Here is a 23,771-nt window from a genome sequence, read left to right as displayed (position 1 = left end):
TCTTTATACACATAGGTGTCCCTTTACACCGAGAGGTCAGCGGCAATGATAAAGTTTCCCATCATATAAATGAACTGTTTTGTTAACTACAGGACATTTAAGTATTTTGAGGTTGGGAGTTGGGTGACTACAGGACATTTATTTTAAAGTTGGGAACTAAAAGCCTCTGGTTTAACACTTTGCTGTGTCCCATCTAACCCTGATATCATCAAAACTTTGTTTCCTGTCTGAGCACACATACCCATGTCCATTAGTTGCTGCTGCAACATGGACCTGGTCGCAGGACCAGCGTTAGACCTGTTGACCATCACGCCTTTAGAGCTGTAGGCGTCCATGCCAGGGCGGATCGTGGAGGTGTGTGTGGCAGCACCCACGGGGCTGGCACTGGAACAAGACATGCCCCATTCCCCCGGCCCACCCATGGGAGATCGCTCTGGAACCCCCATTCCTCTGCTCATAATTCCTGAGGAGGACAAATAAAACCAGTATGTTGATTGGTTTTCTAATGTTTTAATGTATTAGACTTTAAATCTCTCCAGGTACGTCTCACAAAGCACAGCTTTCGATGACAATCCAAGATTTTCTAAGCACCACGTACGTCCTTACTCCTGATCAGCCAAAAGGACCAAACTGACCCCAAAATCTATCCACCATCCGACAGGCAAAGAGGAGCAGAAACAGACAAGCTTGATTTGTTGCTGCAGTACTCTGCATCCACATACCCATGTTCCCATGGTAACTGTCAGGACCTGCCATCGTGCGCTGGCCATCCAGGCTCTCCTGTTTTATGGGTATAGGACAGGGGGCACTGCGCCGGGTGGAGAGCCCCACGCCACCAGACGGCTTGGCATCCACTGGCATAGCCCTGTGGAAGGATGCCCGTGGCCCCGGCCCCATTCCAGGGCTGCTCGTTCCTGGGAGATAAGGAAGAGGACTGGTTCATCAGCCATTTCATTTATCTCATAGGAGCCTAGGGTTAGGGTTAGGGTTAGGGTTAATTATCTCATAGCAGCCTAGGGTTAGGGTTAGGATTAATTATCTCATAGCAGCCTAGGGTTAGGGTTAGGGTTAATTATCTCATAGCAGCCTAGGGTTAGGGTTAGGGTTAATTATCTCATAGCAGCCTAGGGTTAGGGTTAGGGTTAATTATCTCATAGCAGCCTAGGGTTAGGGTTAGGATTAATTATCTCATAGCCACCTATAAGAATCAAATGCAGTGTGCAAATTCGATCATGGTGTTGGATGTGATGTCAGGCGTGATGTCAGACATAATGTCGGGCACTGTGGCAGCCTCTAAAATCTAAAAACTGTAGACTTGATTAAAATAATCGCAGGGTAACTACTTAGCAAATTCCATTCCACTCTATTTAGCAGTAGAATTGTTTTACCATCGTCATCGAAGGAGTGCGCCTTACTCTCTACGTCAGACACACCCCCTACATCTCCCTGCTCTGGGATGTCTGCGCCAGAGCTTCTCAGGCCTCCCAGGATGGTGTCCAGCTGCAGTAAAAACACAAACCCTGCTCCCATACCATAATACACTTAACAGTTATGTGAACATATGAAAAACTACTATATGAAAAATATTGGCAGATATACAAGATGAATGCAAAATTAAGGGCTTTACTTTAGGTTATACCATCTGGTGTAGTCTAGGAGCTTTTCATCAGAGGTTTTGAAATATATTAAAAAATATTATTCAACTTTGTTATCAATGATCAAGAATATTATATAGATGAAACTGTACTATGTTCATTGGTTTCCAACTCCAGCATTCTTTCAAACAGTGTGTAAAGTTCTCACCTCATCAGGAGGCTCAGCCTTGATCTTGTTCTCCATGTTGTCGTGGGCTACTCTGTTGAGGGGGGTGCCAATGTTTCCTCCAGCTACCCTTTTACTCTCCACATCTTCAGGTTTTGGCTTGCCATCGGCAGGCTCTTTAGAGTCATCCTTGTTGAGGAGGTAGTGGAGCAGAGCGTGGGTTTTCTTCTCCTTGGGGCTATGCTGCTCCTGCTTGGCCTCAGGTGGAGCTCCTGCTGTGGCACCTCCCACACCCGCACTGGCTGGACCTACCTCTCCTACCCCAGTACCTGTCTCCTGGCCCAGGGTCACCTTGCCAGTTGCCTCTGCAGTGATTTTTGCCACTTCATCAGGTGTGTTCCCATTCTGGAGCAGCTTGTGAAGGATCTTGTGCTTCTCTTGCAGGGATGCTGTGTAGTGGGAGGAGCCTAGAGCTCCAGACACGCCCGCTGTTCCATGAACTTGGTTCTGATTGGTGGAAGAGGACACACTATTCGAGGACGGACTCGTGACACAGGCAGATTCTTTGCCTTCAGAGGCCATTGACACACTGGTGGCTGTGGGAGGTCCAGGGGGTGCGCTTCCCACTCCTAGCCCCAGTTCCTCAGTAGGTGAGGTGAGAAGCTGCAGAAGCTTTTTGTGGCCCTTGCCATCTGGAACCCTCCTGGAAGGCTCAGAGGGCGCCGCTCCTGCCTCGCTGCTTCCCTCCCCGTGATGTTTTCCAGCTCCAGCAGCCTGACTGTCGGGACGGTCCATGCCACTGCCCTCGGCCTGATGGGTGTGACCATGGTGCTGCTGGAGATGCAGGGGGTGATGGTCTCCACTTCCAATACCGAAGACTCCTGCTGGGCTCTTGGAGTCAGCATGTCCAGGTTTGGGCTGGTTGGGCTGTGAGGAGGAGTGCATGCTGGGGGAGCTGTCGGGTTTGTGGGCTGGGGGTGGGGAGGTCAGGCTAGAGGGGAGCGGTGTGCCCACACCTTCACTAATGGCCTGGAGAGCATTGAGAGAGCTGCTAGAAAAGGAGCCGTTACCTCCTCCACCAGCTCCTCCACCCACACTGCCTGGACCCATAGGGGAGTGCATGCCTGATATACACACACACAGACACACACAATATTACGTTACAGAGAAACCTCCATCACGGAGAGCAGACGTGAACAAAATACTGATATACAATCCTAAGCCAACGAAATCATACCAGCAAGGCTCTCATTTACAAGTGAATGCCTCTGTTCCTCACTCACCTGGAGAGAACTGGCTGGAGGACATTTTGGGACTCCCTCTGTTGCGGGGAGACATGAGGAGGCCCTGCTGGGGTCCATTAATGCCAGGACTTCCCTGGGAAGGGCTGTTCATACCGCCAAGTCCGTAGCTACCGCTGGCCTGAAACGGCGGCTGCTGGTGGTGGTGTGGATGCTGCATCCCAGGACTGGAATGATGCATTGGATTTATTTGATTCATGTGGTTTATTTGATTCATTTGGTTCATTTGACTCATTTGATTCATTGTATTCATCTGGTTCATTTGGTTTATCTGATTTATCTGATTCATCTGACTCATCTGGTTCATTGGATTCATCTGATTCATCTGGTTCATCTGCATCATTCGGTTGCCCATGTTGGCTCCACTGCCCCCATACATTGATCCACCACCCATGTGACCCATGGGACCCATGTCATAACCCCGGTTCATGCCCATTCCTCCCATGTTAGCCATGCCCATGCCTCCACTCGGACCCATGTTCATTTGGGCATTGGGGTTGACACCACTCATAGCCTGCTGTCTCATGCCAGCTTGCATCATGCCTCCACTTTGGTTAGCACGACAACCATTGGGCTCTCTGTAAATATGCAAGAAGAACTCTTATTATTGTTCTTTTGTGATGGATCAATATGTTCAAATGTAGCAAACATTTATACCTTGTTACATACATAGACATGTACACATACATATATATAACTACATATAAATAACATACATATATAGATTTCCGACAATGCATTATGCAATGCAATTATTAGTGTAAAGGTAATAAGTAAAAATATCAAAAATTAAAAATATGAACAAAATGCTGTTTTTTTTTACAGGATCTGGGAGTGTTTGAGTGAGTCTACACCTCTGTAGTGTATGTCTGCTATTTTTACAGGGTTTGGGAGTGTATGAGTGAGTCTTCACCTCTGCAGCAGGTGGGTTGATACAAATCCTTGTGGTTCATTGGTCAGTGGGTTGCGGTAAAGTTTGCTTTTGGTTTGTGCTGTGACCGGGGTGCCATCAGACAATGAAAATCTGTACACGGGTGTCTCCGCATGACCCTGGAGGAAGGCTAGTGAGGCATAGAGCAGGAGAGATCAGATTCAGGACTGATATGACTCTGGGGGAGGAATACTGGCTGCATTGCACGTACCCTCATGGTAGTGGCGTTTATGGGACCAGGGTTGCCCATCGCTGTGCTGCAGAAACATCTGAATACAACGTCTCAGGAGGTCCTCCCAGCCAGGACGCATGGAAGCGCGCAGGGAATTCTGGTCTATCTGAATCAACTTACCTATTTGAACAACAACAAAAAGTTTCAATGAATGTACAGGCTGAATGAGGGCTTAGGCAGATCCAATGTAAAAGCAGGTGGAAGGAGTTTATGTTCAATTACTAGGCTGATTATGAAATTGTAATATATAATGCAATGATAACAATGATATATAATGATATATAAATTTCAATGATTGTATTGAAATTTACATCATAATATAATGCAACATATGAAGAATAAGCCTTTCTTTCATTGTTTCCATTGTTATTGTTGCTATTACTATTATGGGGAAGAATGCTATTCAAATTGTTTTCATTAGAGATTATTAAGTATAACAAATGCTGGCTTAATCTGATCCCAGCCTGATCAAACAGACTAAAGTCTAAATTAAATGTAGTTCTAAACTTGGTTCACTGCAATGTGCTATAGTGAAACCTTGGTGTGAGTCTGTGATCTACAGCTTCTATACAGCATTAATAAATATGTAAAGAAGAACCACAGATGGGATTTAATTACACAAACAATGGGACATTTTCAGTTGGAAAACCTCTTCAGTGACCTAATCAGAAAATCACAGATCATATTGTCATTTCACAGTAAAACTATTTGCTTTCATAACCTGCTGAAGAGATCAGAGGAAAAAGGCCAAAACCGACTGGAAAAGTCACTGCTATTCAATTATACCAGCAACGGGAAATTGTACAGATTTACTTAATAAAATTGTCATTTAAAATGTTATAGCTAAATTGAGGATATGTAGTAAATTATTATTGTCTTTGGGAGAAATATTGTGGCTACCTGATTAAGGGTGCACTATGTACTTTAATTGAAGAGTACAAGCATAATAACAGTGGAAACCCTAACCGTAACCATAACCCCAACTAACCCAAACTCTAACCCTAACGTGGGATCGCATGTTTTGATATGTTGCACTGTGTGTGTGGTTAACCTGAGAGCTCATGTCTGGTGTTGAAGCTCTCTGTCCTCTCCACAGCAGTCACACGTCGTGCAACGCAGATCATACACGACTGCAGGTCTTAGAACACACACACACACACACACACACACACACACACACACACACACACACACACACACACACACACACATCACATAACCCCTTTATAACCAAAGACATACACACAAACCACATAACCCTATTATAACCAGACACTCTTCAAATACCCAAGATAGATCCTGGGCTCATTTGGGGTTAGGGGCTCACTATCGCTGGATGCTTTCAAACAGAAGAACTCCACAACATAAATCAGTTGCACACTTCCATATGTTACTTTTCTGTGTGCAGGTTTGCAAAATATTCGGTACTACCTTTGTCTGTTTAACTTCATTATTTTTAGAGTTGGAATGATACTGACACCTTGCATTTGAATGTCTCCCGATATCAGTAACAATCCAAAGTTATTTAAACAAAGACCACTGTAGAGCTGTGGTTCAGTAGTTTGGGTGATGTATATATGCTATACAGCATGTCTCTTAATGAGATGACATACTCACTATATCTATATAATATACTAATATACGTATATAATGATAATATATTTATATAATGTGTTTTATACACACACACACCAGGCAGTAAGTGAGCCGAGTGACTACCTATACCATGAGTCTCTCTTCCGGTGACCTCTGCTTAAAACCAATGCAGTCTGATGATAATTACAACATGGTTCTTCTGTCTAGCCAAAAATATATATATATATGACAGTCAAGTTAGCTTATTCTCTTCTTATTCAAATTTTCCAATCCACCTTATAAAAGGCTATCTACAAACAATCATTTTTTGTTTTTCATGTAGTTAGTTTCATTATGTTAAAGCCACAGAGTGGTTAACTTCATGGATGTAGAGAAGGCGAGTGCGTTATTGTTTAGTCACTCTTTCTCCTCTCTGGCTCTGTTTCTGTCAGGTTTCTCTGCTCTTTCTCCTTAACTGAACCCTGAACCTCTTTTACTTCATGGCCAAACAGGAAGCAATATACTTTTTTAAAGAATGGATTAATATATCACTGGTCGCGAGTCAATGCCAGTGAACAGTGCTAAGAAGTGATTATGTTTCCTTTAATTCTCTCACTAGAAGGCAAATAACCTGTTCCCCACATTGTGTTAACTGGGTCATCATGTGTGTGAGTGAATGGATATGTACATTTGAACATATTACTTTTAATCATTAATGTTCAGAAAACACTACAGTTAAAACCATTTATATCAAATACTCTGCAGTCCTTTCACAAAATTCGAAAAGGGAAGTGTTACATGCCAGGTGTGCACGTTGGTGTGCTTTATATTGGTTGCTTTTCCCTGTTACAGGTAAACCAATAAGACGCCTTGTGGGCCGAGATGGACGCAGGACTACTGCTTTAAAGGCGGATCTCCTGCAAAAGTATGCGGGGCGGAGCTGATTCGGGGCATGCTTTGAGTTATTACTAAAGTCTTGTGACAGTGTACGAACAATACTGTTTAGTTTACTTACGAGATTGCTTTTATGTTTCCCCTATCTGTTGGTGTGGAAAAGTCAGGTAACATGGTTACAGGTGATTTCAATGTATAGATGTGGTAGACTAGGGGCGGGTGCCACTTCATTGCAGTGTTGACCAGGAAAGGCATGCAGGTGGCAGGGAAGCTGTTTTATTATTTTTGTCTCTTTGTCATCGTCCACAGCGTCCACCCGTACTTTATGGTCAACTCACTAGAATTGTTCTTATGCTTTGAACTATATGCTCTCGCCACTGATTTTATTGGTGCAAGTAAATTGATAAACGCAGAGGTTACTGGTGTTGGTCTCAGCCTTGGCTATTTTACACATGCCTCATACACACACATATTTCCTCTTAGGACTGTTACAGCCCTGTCTGTTTTGCCACCAATCGGGGCCATGTAACAGAAGTGACGTTGATTTAGTCACACAATAAAAGGATGCAACGTGCCAACCCACACACTGCACTGAGGGCAGGGTACGTACAGCATACGTATAGCAGACTGCACCAGAGTTCATTTGAAGTGAACTCCAGTCCAACGATTTCAGGTGGAGCAGAGATCAGACCATTTGAAACCAACTTTCACACTTGACTAAACATATTGAACTCTTACAGTAAGTAGTCTTGGGTCAAAAAAAAAGCTCTAGGGTGAAAACACCCTGTGCTCAACATAAGACTTATTACTACAGAAATGGTACCCAAAGAAATGCCCCCTTGTGGCTGTCTGGAAATGATGCCCAAGGAAATCATAGTGTGGCCATACCGTCTCCCTCTTCTATCATGGCCTTGGGCTGCGTGAGGGCAAAACACTGCATGGTCTCATAGCGCGGGCTCCCACCGGCCTCTTCAGCAACAAACTTCACCAGCATACGGCAGTTGAAGGTGTGACTCTTCTGGCGAGGGACCTCAGCTGCCCATGAAACGCCATTTACTGGGGGGTTGAGGAGAAGCTTGGGGTTAAGACAGTAGGGGTGGAGGACAAGCATGGTGAAATGGGGTTATATAAATGGGGTTATATAAATGGGGTTTCATATATACATTTGTATGAATTGAGTTTCATATATACATGCAAGCAGTATGTGTATAAGTGCATATGCTTTAAATGTTTAAGCGATGTTTATTAAGGATTACAGAACTAGATTTACACACATCACTGCTGCACTAGGGTTAGACACACAAGGGTTAGACACTCTAGGGTTAGGCTCACCAGGGTTAGACCCACCAGAGTTAGACCCACCATGGTTAGTCACTCTAGGGTTAGACCCACCAGGGTAAGACCCACCAGGGTTAGACACACTGTTGCAGCAGCTATCCAGTGGTGAGGTGCATATCAGGATTGCGAATGTGAAATGGGACAGGTAGAAGTCCTGATTAAATCTGGAATTTCTCTCTATTTTTTTTTTTTTACAACTAGCACACACAGAGACAGTAAGACAGACTGAGAGAGGCAGATGCATGTATAGATCCATGAGTGTGGCATTTCCTTACCATGCTAACCAATCCTGCTCCGCCTTCTTTCCTAACCTTAATAATGTACATATAAAAAACTGTGCCTACTTTTTCCTGCTTGTTATTCAGGCTGGCTAATAGAGCACCAAATGCAACAAAGACTGACAATTTCCAAAAGGGTTTGGATTAGCAAGAAGGAGGGGCCAGTATGCAGTTTCAGTAAGACTCAAACCTGAGTCACGTTCAGCTGTGCACTGTGCCATCTCGATATCTCAATACACACGCATATGCAGGCATGTGCAAACACTCCAGAAGAGTCCACATTATTTAGTGGTGCTAGACTTCCTGATAACTACAGTGGGATCTGAATGAAACACAGGCCTGTTGAAGATGTGTGGAGCAATCACCATCCCCCCCGCCCACCCCAGGCATACAGCTCTGCTCCACCTAATGAGGTTGGATCAGTGAGTATGTGTGTGTGTGGGTGGGAGCATACAGAGTGCATGTTTTCTATGTATACACACAAGGCCATGTGTTCCTGGAGGAGTGTTGAAAATTTCCGTGAGTGTTTATCAAATCAAAACCAATTCTCTGTGATGGCTAAAGGCACAGATGCAATATATAGCTACTCGTCAACAAAATGGTGACCTGTGTGGCATAGCTTTCACGGTGGGTGGGTGTGTCAAGTGTGTGTATGTGTGTTACATGTGCTTGTGTGTTACAAGTATGCGTGTGTGTGTGAGACTAACCATTGTTCCTTGGTAGGTTCTTGTGAAACTCCTCCCTGTCCTCTGCATGGAGAATGTTGTACACACTCGTGTTAATCAGTTCCTCCTGCTTGTACTGCAGATACTGTGTGACGTTGTCTGACACAAAAACAACACTGCCCTCTCGGTTCACCACAAACAGGAAGCCATCCAGGGCCTACAGAACCGTGAGACATGGAGTCAGGAATACATTCCTCCAATATTTCTGCAATATTCTTCTAATATTCCTCTAATATTCCTCTTAGACAGCATTTACTGTTATCTTACTGCAGCTTCCCCAAAGACCTGGACTTCTATCAATCCCCAAAAAATAAATGATTAAAAAATAAACAACTTAAACGATCTAACAAACAGAACACTGAATACATTCTGCTATTTAAACATGTGCACTTTGCTGGTCACATTCCTGGACAAAATCCATATGTGGGAGTTAAGCAAGAAACGCACTACTAAGTCTCTTTTTGAGTTTTAATGCAACTTTGATGTCTCTCCTTTATCAAAACTCTTAATGCACTTTGACCTCTTGCTCACCTGGAGTAACAGTGGCCCCAGATGGTCTTTGTCGATGACCCCCTGACCTGTCGAGGACACGTCCGCCTTCTGAACATCGTCATCACTGGACGTGGCCTTTCCTGCGCATTTACACAAAGGTAACGGAGCCAATCAAGCAATACATACAAGCCACATACATACGCACATATACACACACTTAGTCCTTCTCCCACAAACCACATACATACACACATAAGCACATTCTCTCTCATGGACAGAAATTTCCCCATGATAGAAACACAGGCAACAGGTTATTTAAAGTCCAGATTTGTGTGTTATCTTTTTTTTACTCTATTACAGCTAATTTGTGAGCTTATTATAAAGGCCATCATGTATGTGGGTTAGGGGTAGTCATAAGCTGTATCTGGACTGTTAGAGAAATTGACATATAGGCCACTGCATAGCACATTGATTTACTGGTTTGGTGGAATTGTGAATGTTTACAGATATGACGCATGACTATCCTATTCAGTAAACATACGATCAAACTAAATATCTACTTGCAAACATAACCCTTTAATTAACTGGATCGTTTGGAAAAATATATAACAACACAAAAACAGGATGTTGGGTGACCTGATAATATTCCACACACACAGAAACCAAATCTTTAACATAAACGATTATGACCACTAGGGGGACGCAAGATCCAGTTGCACTCTACACACAACGCACATTACTATGCCAAATCTTAGTGCCTCTTATTGGGCAGCAGGTAGAAGAGGTGGGCTGGCGTTGCAGGTAACTGCCTAATCTGCTGCTTTTGTATTCAGGGGGAGAAGCAGAGAGGAGACGGCGTTAAAGCAGAACCGAGCCAATCAGAGTTAGAGGAACGATTCCATTTGATGAGCTCCCTGGAGGTGGGTCTACAAAACTAGTAGTTTGACTATCACTGGCAGGCAGGAGGGAGAGGGAGAGACAGACAGACAGACAGACAGACAGACAAAGAGAGAGCGAACAAAATGGAAAAAATGCAGAAAGAGAGATAAAGGGAGAGAGGGAAATGGGGAAAGGAGTGAGAGAGACCTTCTGGTTTAGCAAGGTCTGGATATCATAAGCTGCATTTATTTACTGGAGGTAAAACACGGAGACTGACAGAATGAGAAATGAACAAAAATGAAAGCAGGATGTTAAGACTGGAACAGTAACGTTGCAAGAGAGAGAGTGAAGGACAGAGAGAGAAAGAGAGAATTAAAGAGATACGGAGAGTGTGAGAGTGAGAGACAAATACAGTGAGCGTGTGAGAGAAAGTGAGGGAGTGAGAGATTAAGAAACAAGGACAGAGAAAGAGTGCCACTTCATTATTCACTTCCTGTAACTATGGCAACCTGTCCCCACAAAGTCAGAGACAGCTGTGCCGCTTGAGAAGGTTTAGCTTCTTCCTCTCCCGCTTTCTCTCCGCCTCCTTCTTTCCCTCGCTCCCTCCTTCCCTTACCCCACTCCCGCTTCACCTACTTAGTACTCTCTCCCTCTTTTTCTGCCCAGCTGTCTCTCTTGTCTTCTTTTTTCCATTTCTCTCTCTCCGCTTCTCTCCATTTTTTTCTCATTTCTCTCCTCTCGTTCACCTTTTTTTTTGCCCTCACTATGAACCTCTAGGTCTCACTCTCCCTTGTCTCATTTCTTAAAGCTCTGGCTTGTCGTCGTGCCAGACTCAGAACATAAAAGTCAGATAATAAAACTGTAAGACAATGAGGAAAGTGGAAACAAAATAAATACTTATATTTTACATCCACTACTGAGCAAGGGAGAAGTCTGCCTTACTTTAGACATGTTCCAGGAAGAATTTCTATTATATTAACGAAATCATAAAACTGCACCAGCTGCATGTGAGAAGAATTGATACCTATAGTGAGATGAAATGGAGGCTTATGGTGGTCTGCGGGCTGGGAAATGACTTTCACCCTCTTGTTTCAGGGTTATAGTAGAGGAACGTGATGTGATTCTAGTGTTAAGGTGAAGGAACGTGAGATATTTCCTATTCTAGTGTTAGGGTGGAAGAACGTGAGATATTTCCTATTCTAGTGTTAGGGTGGAGGAACGTGATATCTTTCCTATCCTAGGGTTAAGGTGGAGGAATGTGAGATGTTTCCCATTCTAGGGTTAGGATAGAGGAATGTGATAGGTTTCTTATTCTAGTGTTAGGGTGCAGGAACTTGAGATGTTTCCTATTCTAGTGTTAGGGTGGAGGAACATGAGATGTTTTCTATTTTATGTTTACGGTGGAGGAAAGGGAGATGTTTCCTATTCTAGGGTTAGGATAGAGGATTGTCACATATTTCCTATTCTAGTGTTAGGGTGGAGGAACATAAGATGTTTCCTATTCTAAGGTTAGGGTGGAGGAACGTGAGATGTTTCCTATTCTATGGTTAAGGTGGAGGAATTTGAGATGTTTCCTATTCTAGGGTTAAGGTGAAGGAAAGTGAGATGTTTCCTATTCTAGGGTTAGGATAGAGGATTGTCACATATTTCCTATTCTAGGGTTAGGGTGGAAGAACGTGAGCTGTATCCTATTCTATGGGTAAGGTGGAGGAATTTGAGATGTTTCCTATTCTAGGGTTAGGCTGGAGGAATGTGACATGTTTCCTATTCTAGCGTTAGGGTGGAGGAATGTGAGGAGTTTCTTTTTCTAGTGTTAGGGTGGAGGAATGTGAGGAGTTTTCTATTCTAAGGTTAGGGTGGAGGAATGTGAGATGTTTCCTATACTAGGGTTAGGGTGGAGGAACGTCAGATGTTTCCTATTCTAGGGTTAAGGTGGAGGAATGTGAGAGGTTTCCTATTCTAGGGTTAGGGTGGAGGAATGTGAGATGTTTTCTATTCTAAGGTTAGGGTGGAGGAATGTGAGATGTTTCCCATTCTAGGGTTTGGATAGAGGAATGTGAGAGGTTTACTATTCTAGGGTTAGGGTGGAGGAATGTGAGATGTTTCATATTCTAGGGTTAGGATAGAGGAATGTGGAAGACTGTGAGCGGTTTCTTATTCTAGTGTTAGGGTGGAGGAACATGAGATGTTTTCTATTCCAAGGTTAAGGTGAAAGAAAGTGAGATGTTTCCTAGTCTAGGGTTAGGGAGAAGGAACATGAGATGTATCCTATTCTATGGTTAAGGTGGAGGAATGTGAGATATTTCCTATTCTAGGGTTAGGGTGGAGGAATGTGAGATGTTTCCTATTCTAGCGTTAGGGTGGAGGAATATGAGGAGTTTTCTATTCTAAGGTTAGGGTGGAGGAATGTGAGATGTTTCCTATACTAGGGTTAGTGTGGAGGAACGTGAGATGTTTCCTATTCTAGGGTTAAGGTGGAGGAATGTGAGATGTTTTCCATTCTAGGGTTAGGATAGAGGAATGTGAGAGGTTTACTATTCTAGGGTTAGGGTGGAGGAATGTGAGAGGTTTCCTATTCTAAGGTTAGGGTGGAGGAATGTGAGATGTTTTCTATTCTAAGGTTAGGGTGGAGGAACGTGAGATGTGTCCTATTCTAGGGTTAGGGTAGAGGAATGTGAGATGCTTTCTATTCTAAGTTTAGGGTGGAGGAATGTGAGATGTTTCCTATTCTAGGGTCAGGGTGGAGGAATGTGAAATGTTTCCTATTCTAGTGTTAGGATAGAGGAATGTGAGATATTTCATATTCTAGGGTTAGGATAGAGGAATGTGGAAGACTGAGCGGTTTCTTATTCTAGTGTTAGGGCGGAGGAACGTGAGATGTTTTCTATTCCAAGGTTAAGGTGAAAGAAAGTGAGATGTTTCCTATTCTAGGGTTAGGGAGAAGGAACATGAGATGTATCCTATTCTATGGTTAAGGTGAAGGAATGTGAGATATTTCCTATTCTAGGGTTAGGGTGGAGGAATGTGAGAGCTTTCCTATTCTAGCGTTAGGGTGGAGGAATGTGAGAGGTTTCCTATTCTAGGGTTAGGGTGGAGGAATGCAAAAGGTTTCCTATTCTAGGGTTAGGGTGGAGGAATGTGAGATGTTTCCTATTCTATGGTTATGGTGGAGGAATGTGAGATGTTTCCTATTCTAGGGTTAGGATAGAGGAATGTGAGATGTTTCCTATTCTAGGGTTAGGGTGGAGGAATGCAAAAGGTTTCCTATTCTAGGGTTAGGGTGGAGGAATGTGAGAGGTTTCTTATTCTAGTATTAGGGTGGAGGAACTTGAGATGTTTCCTATTGTAGTGTTAGGATGGAGGAACGTGAGATGTTTTCTATTCTAGGGTTACAGTGGAGGAAAGTGAGATGTTTCCTATTCTAGGGTTAGGATAGAGGATTATGACATATTTCCTATTCTAGGGTTAGGGTGGGGGAACGTGAGATGTTTCCTATTCTAGGGTTAGGGTGGAGGAATGTGAGATGTTTCCTATTCTAGGGTTAGGGTGGAGGAATGTGAGATGTTTCCTATTCTAGCATCACACAGCCATGTGGACAATCGTGTGACCAGCAGCGAACAAGTAAACCGATAACGGAAGACATTAATAGTGCCCATAGGCGACATGCCACAAATTTTGCATTAGTTTTAAAGTAATTAATTTAATGTTTTCACTCTATATACTATAATGTTTCAGTTCAGTGTCTGGTTCCATCCAGAGGGGTGTGGCTCTTCACTGGTGACTATGACAATGTCAGCCTTGGCTATATTTACTATATAAATAAAATATAACTTGTATACACTGTAGAAATATGTGTTTATACAAGTGTACATCACCTTCACCTACTATCTAGTGCCATCTGTATGATACATGTGTATCTCACTTTCAGCTATTATCTAGCTCAGTCTGCAGGATACATGTGTTCTCTGCACAATTTTGGCATATTTTCAGGGTCCTCTTTCCTAAATGACCTGATAAAGAAAAAAGGAGTCTGGATGTCTGGATATTTATTCCTAAAAGAGGAATTTGTCCTAAATATAAATTTATGCATAAACAGTATCTGCAAGGTCAATTACAGTATAAATGTATATGAAAAGCATCCAGGACAACATACACAGAGTACAGGACTCAAGTTGAAAGTCAGTTCACTTAAGAGTACAATAGTGGCATCAGTAGTAGTGGATGGCAACTAATTATTGACTGTGAAATGTGTGGCAACCTATTAGGTACAACTGTGAAGTAGCTGAACATAATACAATGATCACTAAGTGTACATACACTTAGATGTCTCCAGATGTCTGCATAGATCTTTGGTATTTGTATTTGGATAGTTTTAACTTCCTTACTCAGAATAAATGAAGGATAAATGAAATTCCATCATCAGTTCATTAGCTCTCAGTTTATCATGTTCAAATGCTATGAAACTGTCATGCTAAATTGCATGAGATGATGTCTACCATCTCACCAAACCAACTCAATGCTTTTCCTTGCAAACAACAGACGATCTGCACTGTCAAACACAAGACATGCAGAGATGCACTTCTCTAGAACTGTTTCCAATTATTTTAAATATAATTACCATACTATAAACTTAAAAATGTATTATTATCCATTCATTTTTATTTTCAGAGCCAAAAAATAACAATAAACCTTGATATTTAGACATGAATTTTTATTGGCAAAACCTATAGTAGTAAAGCAACACCTATAGTGTTTGCACTGTTGTGTCTACCTGAACACAAATGAATTAACTAAGAGATAGCTGAACATTATTGGTGTTAATTCAATACTTAGGTTTTTGCTGTGTAAAGATGAATGTTAAGAACCATAATGTACCATAAACTGCAAAGAGGCATAAATGATATTAAAGTTGTTAATGTGATACATGATCAACACCACATGCATGGACATGGGCTTTGGCTAATCATCTGCTCTGAGAAATGTGAATCATTACATCTACAGCAACAACCAAAACAGAACTGATTCACACGCATCCTAAAAGGCAATGGCTAGCCTTGTCTGATTAAGGTGGAAGGTGGCAAAGTGCACGGAAGATTCAATGGCAAAGGGAATCACTGCAACTGTAATTTATTTTAAGAATACTGTAGCTAAACAGTCACTGCATCCTAACAGCCATCACTAAATACAGGCTCTGCAAAAAAGACAGACATATCTCTACAGCCAAAAATGTCAACATGGTCTGGCAGTATTAAACAATAAGGAATCTTCACTACATGGGGGTCATCCCAGCTGGTCAGTTATTCTGCATGTACATGCAGCACATGTACATGCAGATGCTGTATGTCCTGTAATTTGCAAGATGGGGCCTTCAATTATCAGACTTGTTGTTCCAACACATGCCCCAGATGTAGATCTTAGACTGGACTAAGATCTGGGGAATTTGGAGGCCAAATAAAAACTTTGAACTCTTCATCATGTTCCTCAAACCATTCCTGAACAATTTTTGCAGTGTGCATAAATTTTGCATCATTATCCTGATGTAAGAAGCCACTACTGTTAGGGAATACCATTCACAAAGAACGGGTGTACTTGCTCTGCAACAATGTTCACAGTAGCCCTTGTTGCTCAGATCCTTATGCTGGCCAATATTTCCTGCTTTCAACACATCAATTCCAAGAACTAACTGTTCACTTACAGCCTAACCTATCACACCTGTTGACAAGGAACCAATGTAATGAGATAATCAATATCACCTGACAGTGGAATTAATGTTATGGCTGTGCATATATATTTCCCAACCGCCCTCCCCTGGACAGTCTTTGTCATTCAAGCTCAGGTCTTTTACCATCCTGTGTAGTACCTTAGCTGTTCCCAGGACTGCACACTTCTGGATGGAGATCTTGGATGTCGTTCCTGGGATCTGCTGGAGCCATTCTCCCATTTTGTGAGTCACAGCCCCTAGTGCTCTGATTACCATGAGAACTACAGTTGTCTTCACCCTCCGCTCTTCTTTCAGCCCTTGGTATTTTGTGAGCTTTTTGTGCTCCTTGTTCCTGATGTTGCGATCACTTGGGATTGCTGAACCCTATCATTAAGATCCTCTTCTGCTGTTTGTCCAACACTACTGTCCTGCTGGTTAGCCATTACCATTTTGTCAGTCTGTATCTGGAAGTCCCATGGGATCTTAGCACAGTCTTTCTCCTCCACCCTTGGGGGTGTATCCCACTTTGACCATGACACTTCCAGCCTGTACTCAGTACAGATGTTTCTGTAGCATATACCAGCCACTTGGTTATGCTGTTTCAGGTACGCGCTGCCTGCTAAGATCTTGCATCCTGCTGTTATGTGCTGGATTGTCTCAGGGGCATCTTTGCACAGCCTGCATTTGAGGTTCTGCCTGGTGTGGTAGACCAGCCAGTACTGATCTTGTATTCAGAGCTTGTTCCCGTGCTGCCATGTTGTCTTTCAAGCCAGCCTTTTCCAGCCATGTGTAAGACTTTTATCATTTCAGTCACTTCCATGATTTGCCAGTGGTACATAACATGCAGGCGTTTATCCTTACAAGATGGGTCCATCTCCTCCTCATTCCCTTCCTCTTTGGGTTTCTGCTGTCTGAGGTACTCAGTAAGCACTCCTGGATCTTGGTTGTTTCATTCTGGATAGCGGCTCTGATGCTCACTAGTCCTCAGCGCTCCTCCTCCACTTAGTGTACAGTCTCAGTTTCCTTGTCTTGATGTCAGTGGCTTCTATTTCCTCCTGTGACCAGCTTTCTATGCCAGCAGGGTCTCTGACTGGTAGAACATGGGTATTGATAGCCTGGGTCTTGTGCACCAACACACATACTTACTCATCCTTCTACTAGAGGCTTGGAAGGGAACAAATCCCAGGAATAACAAGATCAATCTGCCTCGGAACAACGGTTGGTATAACATAGTGAGTAATACCCCTACCAGTAAGAGTCCTTGGCCAAGGCGTTCCTGGAGTGTAATTGGCTTTATGCCAGGGAGCTGTGTAGACATGGATCAGATTGCTCATATGCTTCATTCACATCTTCAGGTACTTCACTTGGTCTTGGTAGTCTGCTTGGACTGCTGCCCAATCTCAGGACAGTATCTATTCTCCACTCTCACGCATCTGATTGTTGGCCTGGGTAATGTCTGAGCCAGTGTGACTTTGTTCTGAAATCTCATTGATCGTGAGGTAGGTGTGTAGCATTGATTGAGAGATAACACTGGAGACACCTCCTATACCAAAGTTAGTGTGTGTGTGTGTGTGTGTGAGTGATGGTATGGTAAAGGGAACACTAACAGCAATAAAAGCCTACCTTGCTCTTTAATCTGTCGAATCTGGCGCACTGTCTCCTTGAGAATTGCACACTTGTCCGGCTTGACGTTAAAGCTGTCAATGTCACTGAGGTTGGCTGAAATCAGTTCAGCCAGCTCCTCGATATACTTACTCTCCTGCTCTCTTCGCCGTTTGTCACACCTGCAGGAGCACATATGGCTGTTATGCCCCTTGTAAGGAAACAATCTGCTTCCTGTACCTCAACCTCATACTTTGCATACCCAACTTCCAACTTCAAACTTCATATCCACAACTATGAGCAGGGTTGGTTTGGTCCCATCTTACCCCAAACCTGGTGTGTCGCACGTGGACAGCTTGCGTTTGCGGTCGGAGCACAGTGACTCCATGGAGTTGTCCGTCACGCCGCTCATCTTATGTACATATCAGCAGCTGGACAAAAAGACAGACAAAAGAGGTCATAAAGGGTTATACACACCTTTTGTCTCAAACATTATCCACTTGGGTAGAAACACTATTCTTTAGTTGTGAATCCCAGGATCTGGCAGAGAACTCATTCACTCATGTCCAGCAGACTTACGATTGCCCACAAGGGGGTGTTATTAAGTACTCAAATAGCTTTTGTGTGCATCATTGGAAAACAAAATTGGTGGGAATTATTACTGCCTTCTTGGATCTTGTGTCTTTTCCATGTCCACTTCTTTAGGCTTAAATCTCAGACTATACACTTGTATGAACTACATACTCCAGTAAACATATCATAAACCAAACAACAGAAATATATTAGGACATAAAGGGACATCATAAACCTGATGCTGTGAGTTCCAGGTCTTTTAATGTCTCCACAGGACAACAAAACCAGTTATGTGATGATTTCAGCGCTGGTGGCACTTGGCACATGCGCCAACACTGTCATCCATGCTGGCATGCTGAGCCTCCTGAAAATGCCTTGAAAAGGAATTTCCTCCCCATTATTAAGATAAAGGATGTTAATATGTGTGAAACCTGAACAGGTGTGTGCTACTCTTTAATGCTTAATTAATAAATGATTGAAGTTGGATTTATACAGCACCTTTCAAGGAACCCAAGGTCACTTTACAATCAACACATTCAGCTTTTAAATCCAAGAGCAGGTTGGCACTATAAGGGTCGGTGCCAGGCTGAGGCCCCCTCCAGCCACCAGAGAGAGGCCTCGAGTCAGGCACACCACTAATCAGGCTTAACGCCCAACAGCTGGGCTACACCTATATAAGCCCAGTGACCCAGTCACTCAGTGCTGGGACTTTGCCAAAGTTCTGAGCAAAGCTCCTAGCCAGTAACTTTAGGTATTGAGGTCTGTGAGCCCTCTGTGCTGTGAGGGTGTCCCGTGTTTTTACACGTCCCCTCCCCTCTCCAGTTTTCCCCCCTCAAATCTGTCTCTCTCCAAAAGCTCCCCTTAGCCATTACAGTTCCTCCCTGTTTTCTGGTTTTGTTTGGGAAGTTTGTTTGGTTTTCCCCCAGGGCATCTGGGCTGCCATTCTTCCCTAAACACCACGCCACGTCCTTGGTTCTCCCTTTTCCCCACACTTGGCGTGGTGTTTAGTTTTTTCCCCTCTACTTTTGTTGTCCTCCATTCCTTTGAAGGGCGATATGCACGCAGGTAGTTCTACAGCTGCTGCAGTCTAGCGGGTATTTGTGCCCCTTTTTCTTGTTTTACCGGTTCTACGAACTAACTGTTCTGCACACGAGCCCACCATCATTAGAGCATGGTTGCTCACCCAGTAAGCTGTTGGTGCCATCACCCATTTGACCTGGGTTCGAGCCCATGTTACAGGTATCAATTAGCCCAGGCTGAAGCTTGAGTTTGAGGTCAAGCTGGGCTGATAAAAAGATGGAGTGGTGGAAGAAAGTTTCTAAGGAAAGTGGGAAGAAACTGAGAATTAATCTTCTGTGTGAAAATAAGTTAATAGCTTCTCTCTAAGAAGAGTGGAATACACTTTCATTTTATTTTTCTTAGATCCAAGTTTGTTTGTCTTCTCCTTTAGTGTGTGTCACTTATTTCGTCGCACTCTCTGTGACCTACATTTTTGATCAAGCAAACCCATTTTTTTGTTGCTGATAGAGACTAAGTTTTTGTCATGTGGCCAGTGATTAATCGGTTCCAGTATCTTCAGCAAAGACAAGAGTAGAACACAGAACCTAAGACCGCAGTTATGCCATTGCCTGAGGAGAGGGCCTACAATGCCAGTGCACCAGTTCTCTGACTGAGGCAGGTTAGAAAACCAAGTCTAATGAATTGGGAGACATTTTGGTGCTCATCAGCTCCATGATGCGGTACGCAGGCTAGTAGTCCCTACAGTCTAATGGCGCCCTCCCAACCCATGTGCCTGTTCTGACCTGGTCAAACTCATTGAAGTGTAAGGCCACATTTCATATACTCAATAGTTGACACCAGTCAGGTTACTATCATTTTTGTACCTCAGAAATAGATTAGATTGTAATTACATTAGGTAATTCCATTAGGTAACCATAACCAACTTTTTTCTTGTTTGCTAGGTAATCAGTCCTAATCTCCCTTGTCCCTATAGATTGCTTTAATAATATTCTGGTTTATTTGTTTTTGTTGTTTTAATCACATTTGGTTCACCACAAATCTTGTTTGGTTAATTTTGTTTTGTGATAGCACTATGATAATGACCAATACTTCATGGTCATTATTAAACCTCAATTTTTAAACCTCAATTTTTAATTCAGTGCATTACTATAAAACAACAAAAATATTAAACTAGGGTTAGGGTTAGTAACAATAATAAATAAAAAATAAACTTCTAATTGTGGGTTGATGATCAATGACATTGCAGAACTTGTGATGACACTTGTTAATTAACTTCTAATAAAAAATAATTATACATTCCCTGGTAATCAGGATGGTGAACCAATGAATTTTATCAACATTAATTGCCAATTTATTGCGGTATTCATACCACATTCATACACATTACACTTGCAAGGTATAATGCAAGTGTTTATAAAGTGTTTTAAATAGGGGCTGGTGAGTGTAAGAACAAGGGAGGTGTTACTAAAAAAGTGAACAATAAATGTATGCAATGTACTCTGTATGTATGCAGTGCAAACTGTATTTCACATTAATTATGCAATGCATACTACAGATCTATAATAGGGTTAGCACTAGTTAGCATTAGCTCTAGTGTCTAGTTTTACTATACAACAAAGGTGTGGGTCTGTTATGTTCTAAACACATGCATCTTAGATTAGGCTGTATTATATGCTTCACAAGCTTCAGGTGTTCCTAGTATACTTGTGTGCGTGCGCGCACACACACAGACAAAACGGATGCCAAAGAAACTGCTTGGTAAAAAAATAGTCCATCATTCCACATCTTCTACCTGAGTAGTGCTGTGGGTGGGGGTGGGTGGAGGGGATGAGAGGTGCGATGGGCGTAGCAGAGCTATTGATGTGGGTGATGCAATTGAGAGGTAAGCAGTGCTCTAGAAGTGCATGTGGAAATGGTCCAAAAGACAGGAGAGTTTCTGAGAATTACAGAGAGCTTTTGCGTGTCTTTCAATCTATCTGTAAGTCTGTCCATCACTTTGTCGGTCTCTCTCTCTCTCCCTCTCTCTCTGTTTTTGTCCATCTGTCTAAGTCTCTCTGTGTCTCTGTCTGATTGTCTTTCTCACTGTGGCTTACTATATATTTATGTATGTCTCCTTGTTGCTTTTGAACACATGGACAGACCAAAGCCTTTCTTATCCTAGCAGAGAAGTGTTTTCCTATATTCTTCCCAACTCTACTCTTCTGGATGCCTGGGGTGGAGTAACTCCAGCAGAGCAATAATTATTATTCTACAGTTCCATAAATAAAAGTACTCATGACTCATATTTGCAAGGAAAGTATGAACAAGAGAGATGCTCCACTCGTTGCTATAATGAGTTTCAATACTCATGCTATGAGCAGAAAATATCACTGTTTAACCACAGCTACCCTTTTCACTTTTCTTCTTCATGCTCCTTCACTGCATAGTCTTAGACCAGAATAATGTAACATATCTACATATCATGCATCATCATATGCAAATATTGCATTGCTAGATTTTTAAAACCATCACATTGACAGTTTTCTTCAGACTGTGTAACCCAAAACCTAACCTAAACCCTAACCAAAACCCTAACCATAACCCAGTGTAACCCAAAAGCTAACTGTAACCCAAAACCTAACCTAAACCCTAACACTAAAATGGTGCTGGGTTTCCCAATCCTCCAACCAGTGTTCATTCCCCTAATCCAACACCCTGGCTTCTTTTTATTCTCTCTCCTCACACAAAATTCTTAAACTCTGGATGTCCAGCAATCCGACTACATGTCCACTGGATCCCATTCCTTCCACTCTGTTCCAGACAATCTCAAGAGATCTGTTTCCTTTCATCTCTGTCATCATCAACAACTCCTTATCCTCTGGACGAAACCGCCAATCCTCAAGAAGGCCACACTCAACAACTCCAACATAATCAATTACAGACTGGTATCACTTATCTCTTTCCTCTCAAAAGTTCTTAAACAAGCATTTTACAATCAATTATCTCTTTTCCTCACGCAGAACCAGCTCCATGATGCCAATCAGTCTGACTACAAACCAACACATTCAACAGAAACAGCCCTCATAGCAGTAATGGAGAAGCTTCATGCTGCCTAAGATGCCAAACTGTCATCTGTCTTTATTCTTTTAGCCATTTCAGCAGCCTTTGACTCAGTAAACCACAACATTCTCCTTTCTGTTCTCTCCAGCCTTGGTGTGACTGGCCCTGCATGGAGAGGGTTTCAGTCCTATCAGGTAATATGGAGAGGATCCATATCCAATCCATGTAGACTCTCCACCTGTGTCTCCCAGGGCTCAGTGTTAGGCCCTTTTCTCTTCTCTGGTATACTCATTCTCTTGATGAAGTATCATCTTCTCATGGCTTCTCCTATCTCTGCAATGCTGATAACACATAATTATTTATTTCTTTCCCACCCTCTGACACAGATTTACAGTATCTCAGCATACTTGACTGACATTGTGTCACGGATGTCAGCCCACCACTTGAAGCTCAACCCCAATAAAACCTAGCTTCTGTTCCCAGGAACTCCCAGCCCTTACTATGACCTCAGTTTTCTTTGGGAACTCCCTGGTATCACCATCTGAAACTGCTTGTAGCCTGGGCATAATTTGCACAACCAGTTCTCATTCTCAAATCATGTTTCAAATCTGACCTGGTCTTGCAGAACTTTTTCCTTTGTATCATCTCTCAGAGGAAGCTGCCCAGGTGCTTGTAGAATCTCTTGTTATCTCAAAGCTTGATTACTGCAACTTGCTATTTGCTGGTCTTCCAGCCATCAAACCTCTACAACTTATCCAGAATGCAGCAGTGTGACTGGTCTTCAATCTTCTGAAGTTTACACATGTCACTCCACTGCTGCACTCCCTTCTTTGGCTTCCAGTAACCACCCACATCAGATTTAAAATCTTGATGTTCACCAACAAAGCCAAAAATAGACTAGCCCTTCGATACATGTGAATGGTCAAAGCCCGATCCGTACCTCGAGTACTTCGAACCTCAAGTACGGCTCGACTTGAAATACCATGTTTCGAGTCTCATGGAGATAAGCATGGAGACTATTCTCTGTCCTGGCTCCTAGATGGTGGAATGAACTTCCACTGGCTGTCTGGACAGCAGAGTCCCTTACAGTCTTCAAACGCAGGCTGAAGACCCACCCATTTGTGGAATATTTAAATGACCACTGATCCTGCTCCTATTTTGACTAAAACTCTAATACTCATTGTTTTTGCACTGATTGTTGTCTGTTATATAGCCAATATGCGTTTTGCACTTCTAGATATCAGCAGTGATCCCTGTATTTCAACAGCATTCTAGTTCAATGGTATCTTGGACTCTAACCTACTGTACTGCCTAGGATATATTCAATGAGTAAATGACAAAGCACTTTTGTAATTCACTCTGAATAAGATTTTCTGCCAAATGCCATAAATGTTAATGGTGCATGAGGTAACAGCAACACATGCATGCTG

General features: G+C 42.7%; 1 protein-coding gene across 10 annotated transcripts in view; it reads right to left on the bottom strand.

Moving 5' to 3' along the window:
- LOC113586422 (nuclear receptor coactivator 3) overlaps nucleotides 1-23,771 on the bottom strand; it is a 72,458-nt gene that overhangs the window by 5,663 nt on the left and 43,024 nt on the right. For 9 of the 10 annotated variants that reach the window (XM_081709547.1, XM_081709549.1, XM_081709556.1 and 6 more), the window contains 13 exons: nucleotides 18,036-18,140; nucleotides 17,731-17,891; nucleotides 9,567-9,667; nucleotides 9,018-9,192; nucleotides 7,583-7,750; nucleotides 5,277-5,363; nucleotides 4,205-4,345; nucleotides 3,976-4,123; nucleotides 3,045-3,640; nucleotides 1,804-2,885; nucleotides 1,389-1,500; nucleotides 723-914; nucleotides 242-463 (listed from right to left, as the gene is read on the bottom strand). In XM_081709547.1, coding sequence (XP_081565673.1) covers nucleotides 242-463; nucleotides 723-914; nucleotides 1,389-1,500; nucleotides 1,804-2,885; nucleotides 3,045-3,640; nucleotides 3,976-4,123; nucleotides 4,205-4,345; nucleotides 5,277-5,363; nucleotides 7,583-7,750; nucleotides 9,018-9,192; nucleotides 9,567-9,667; nucleotides 17,731-17,891; nucleotides 18,036-18,121 — 3,271 coding nt within the window. In that variant the 5' untranslated portion in view covers nucleotides 18,122-18,140. Of the gene's footprint in view, nucleotides 1-241; nucleotides 464-722; nucleotides 915-1,388; nucleotides 1,501-1,803; nucleotides 2,886-3,044; nucleotides 3,641-3,975; nucleotides 4,124-4,204; nucleotides 4,346-5,276; nucleotides 5,364-7,582; nucleotides 7,751-9,017; nucleotides 9,193-9,566; nucleotides 9,668-17,730; nucleotides 17,892-18,035; nucleotides 18,141-18,517; nucleotides 18,657-23,771 lie in introns of all 10 variants that reach the window. The other variant, XM_081709550.1, reaches the window with a different exon arrangement.

This window comes from Electrophorus electricus, unplaced genomic scaffold (assembly GCF_041902795.1).
Source record: "Electrophorus electricus isolate QZ-2024a unplaced genomic scaffold, ASM4190279v1 Scaffold56, whole genome shotgun sequence".
NCBI lineage: Eukaryota > Metazoa > Chordata > Actinopteri > Gymnotiformes > Gymnotidae > Electrophorus > Electrophorus electricus.
The sequence above is the reverse complement of the archived record's forward strand: the minus strand, read 5'-3'. Positions and strand labels throughout refer to the sequence as shown.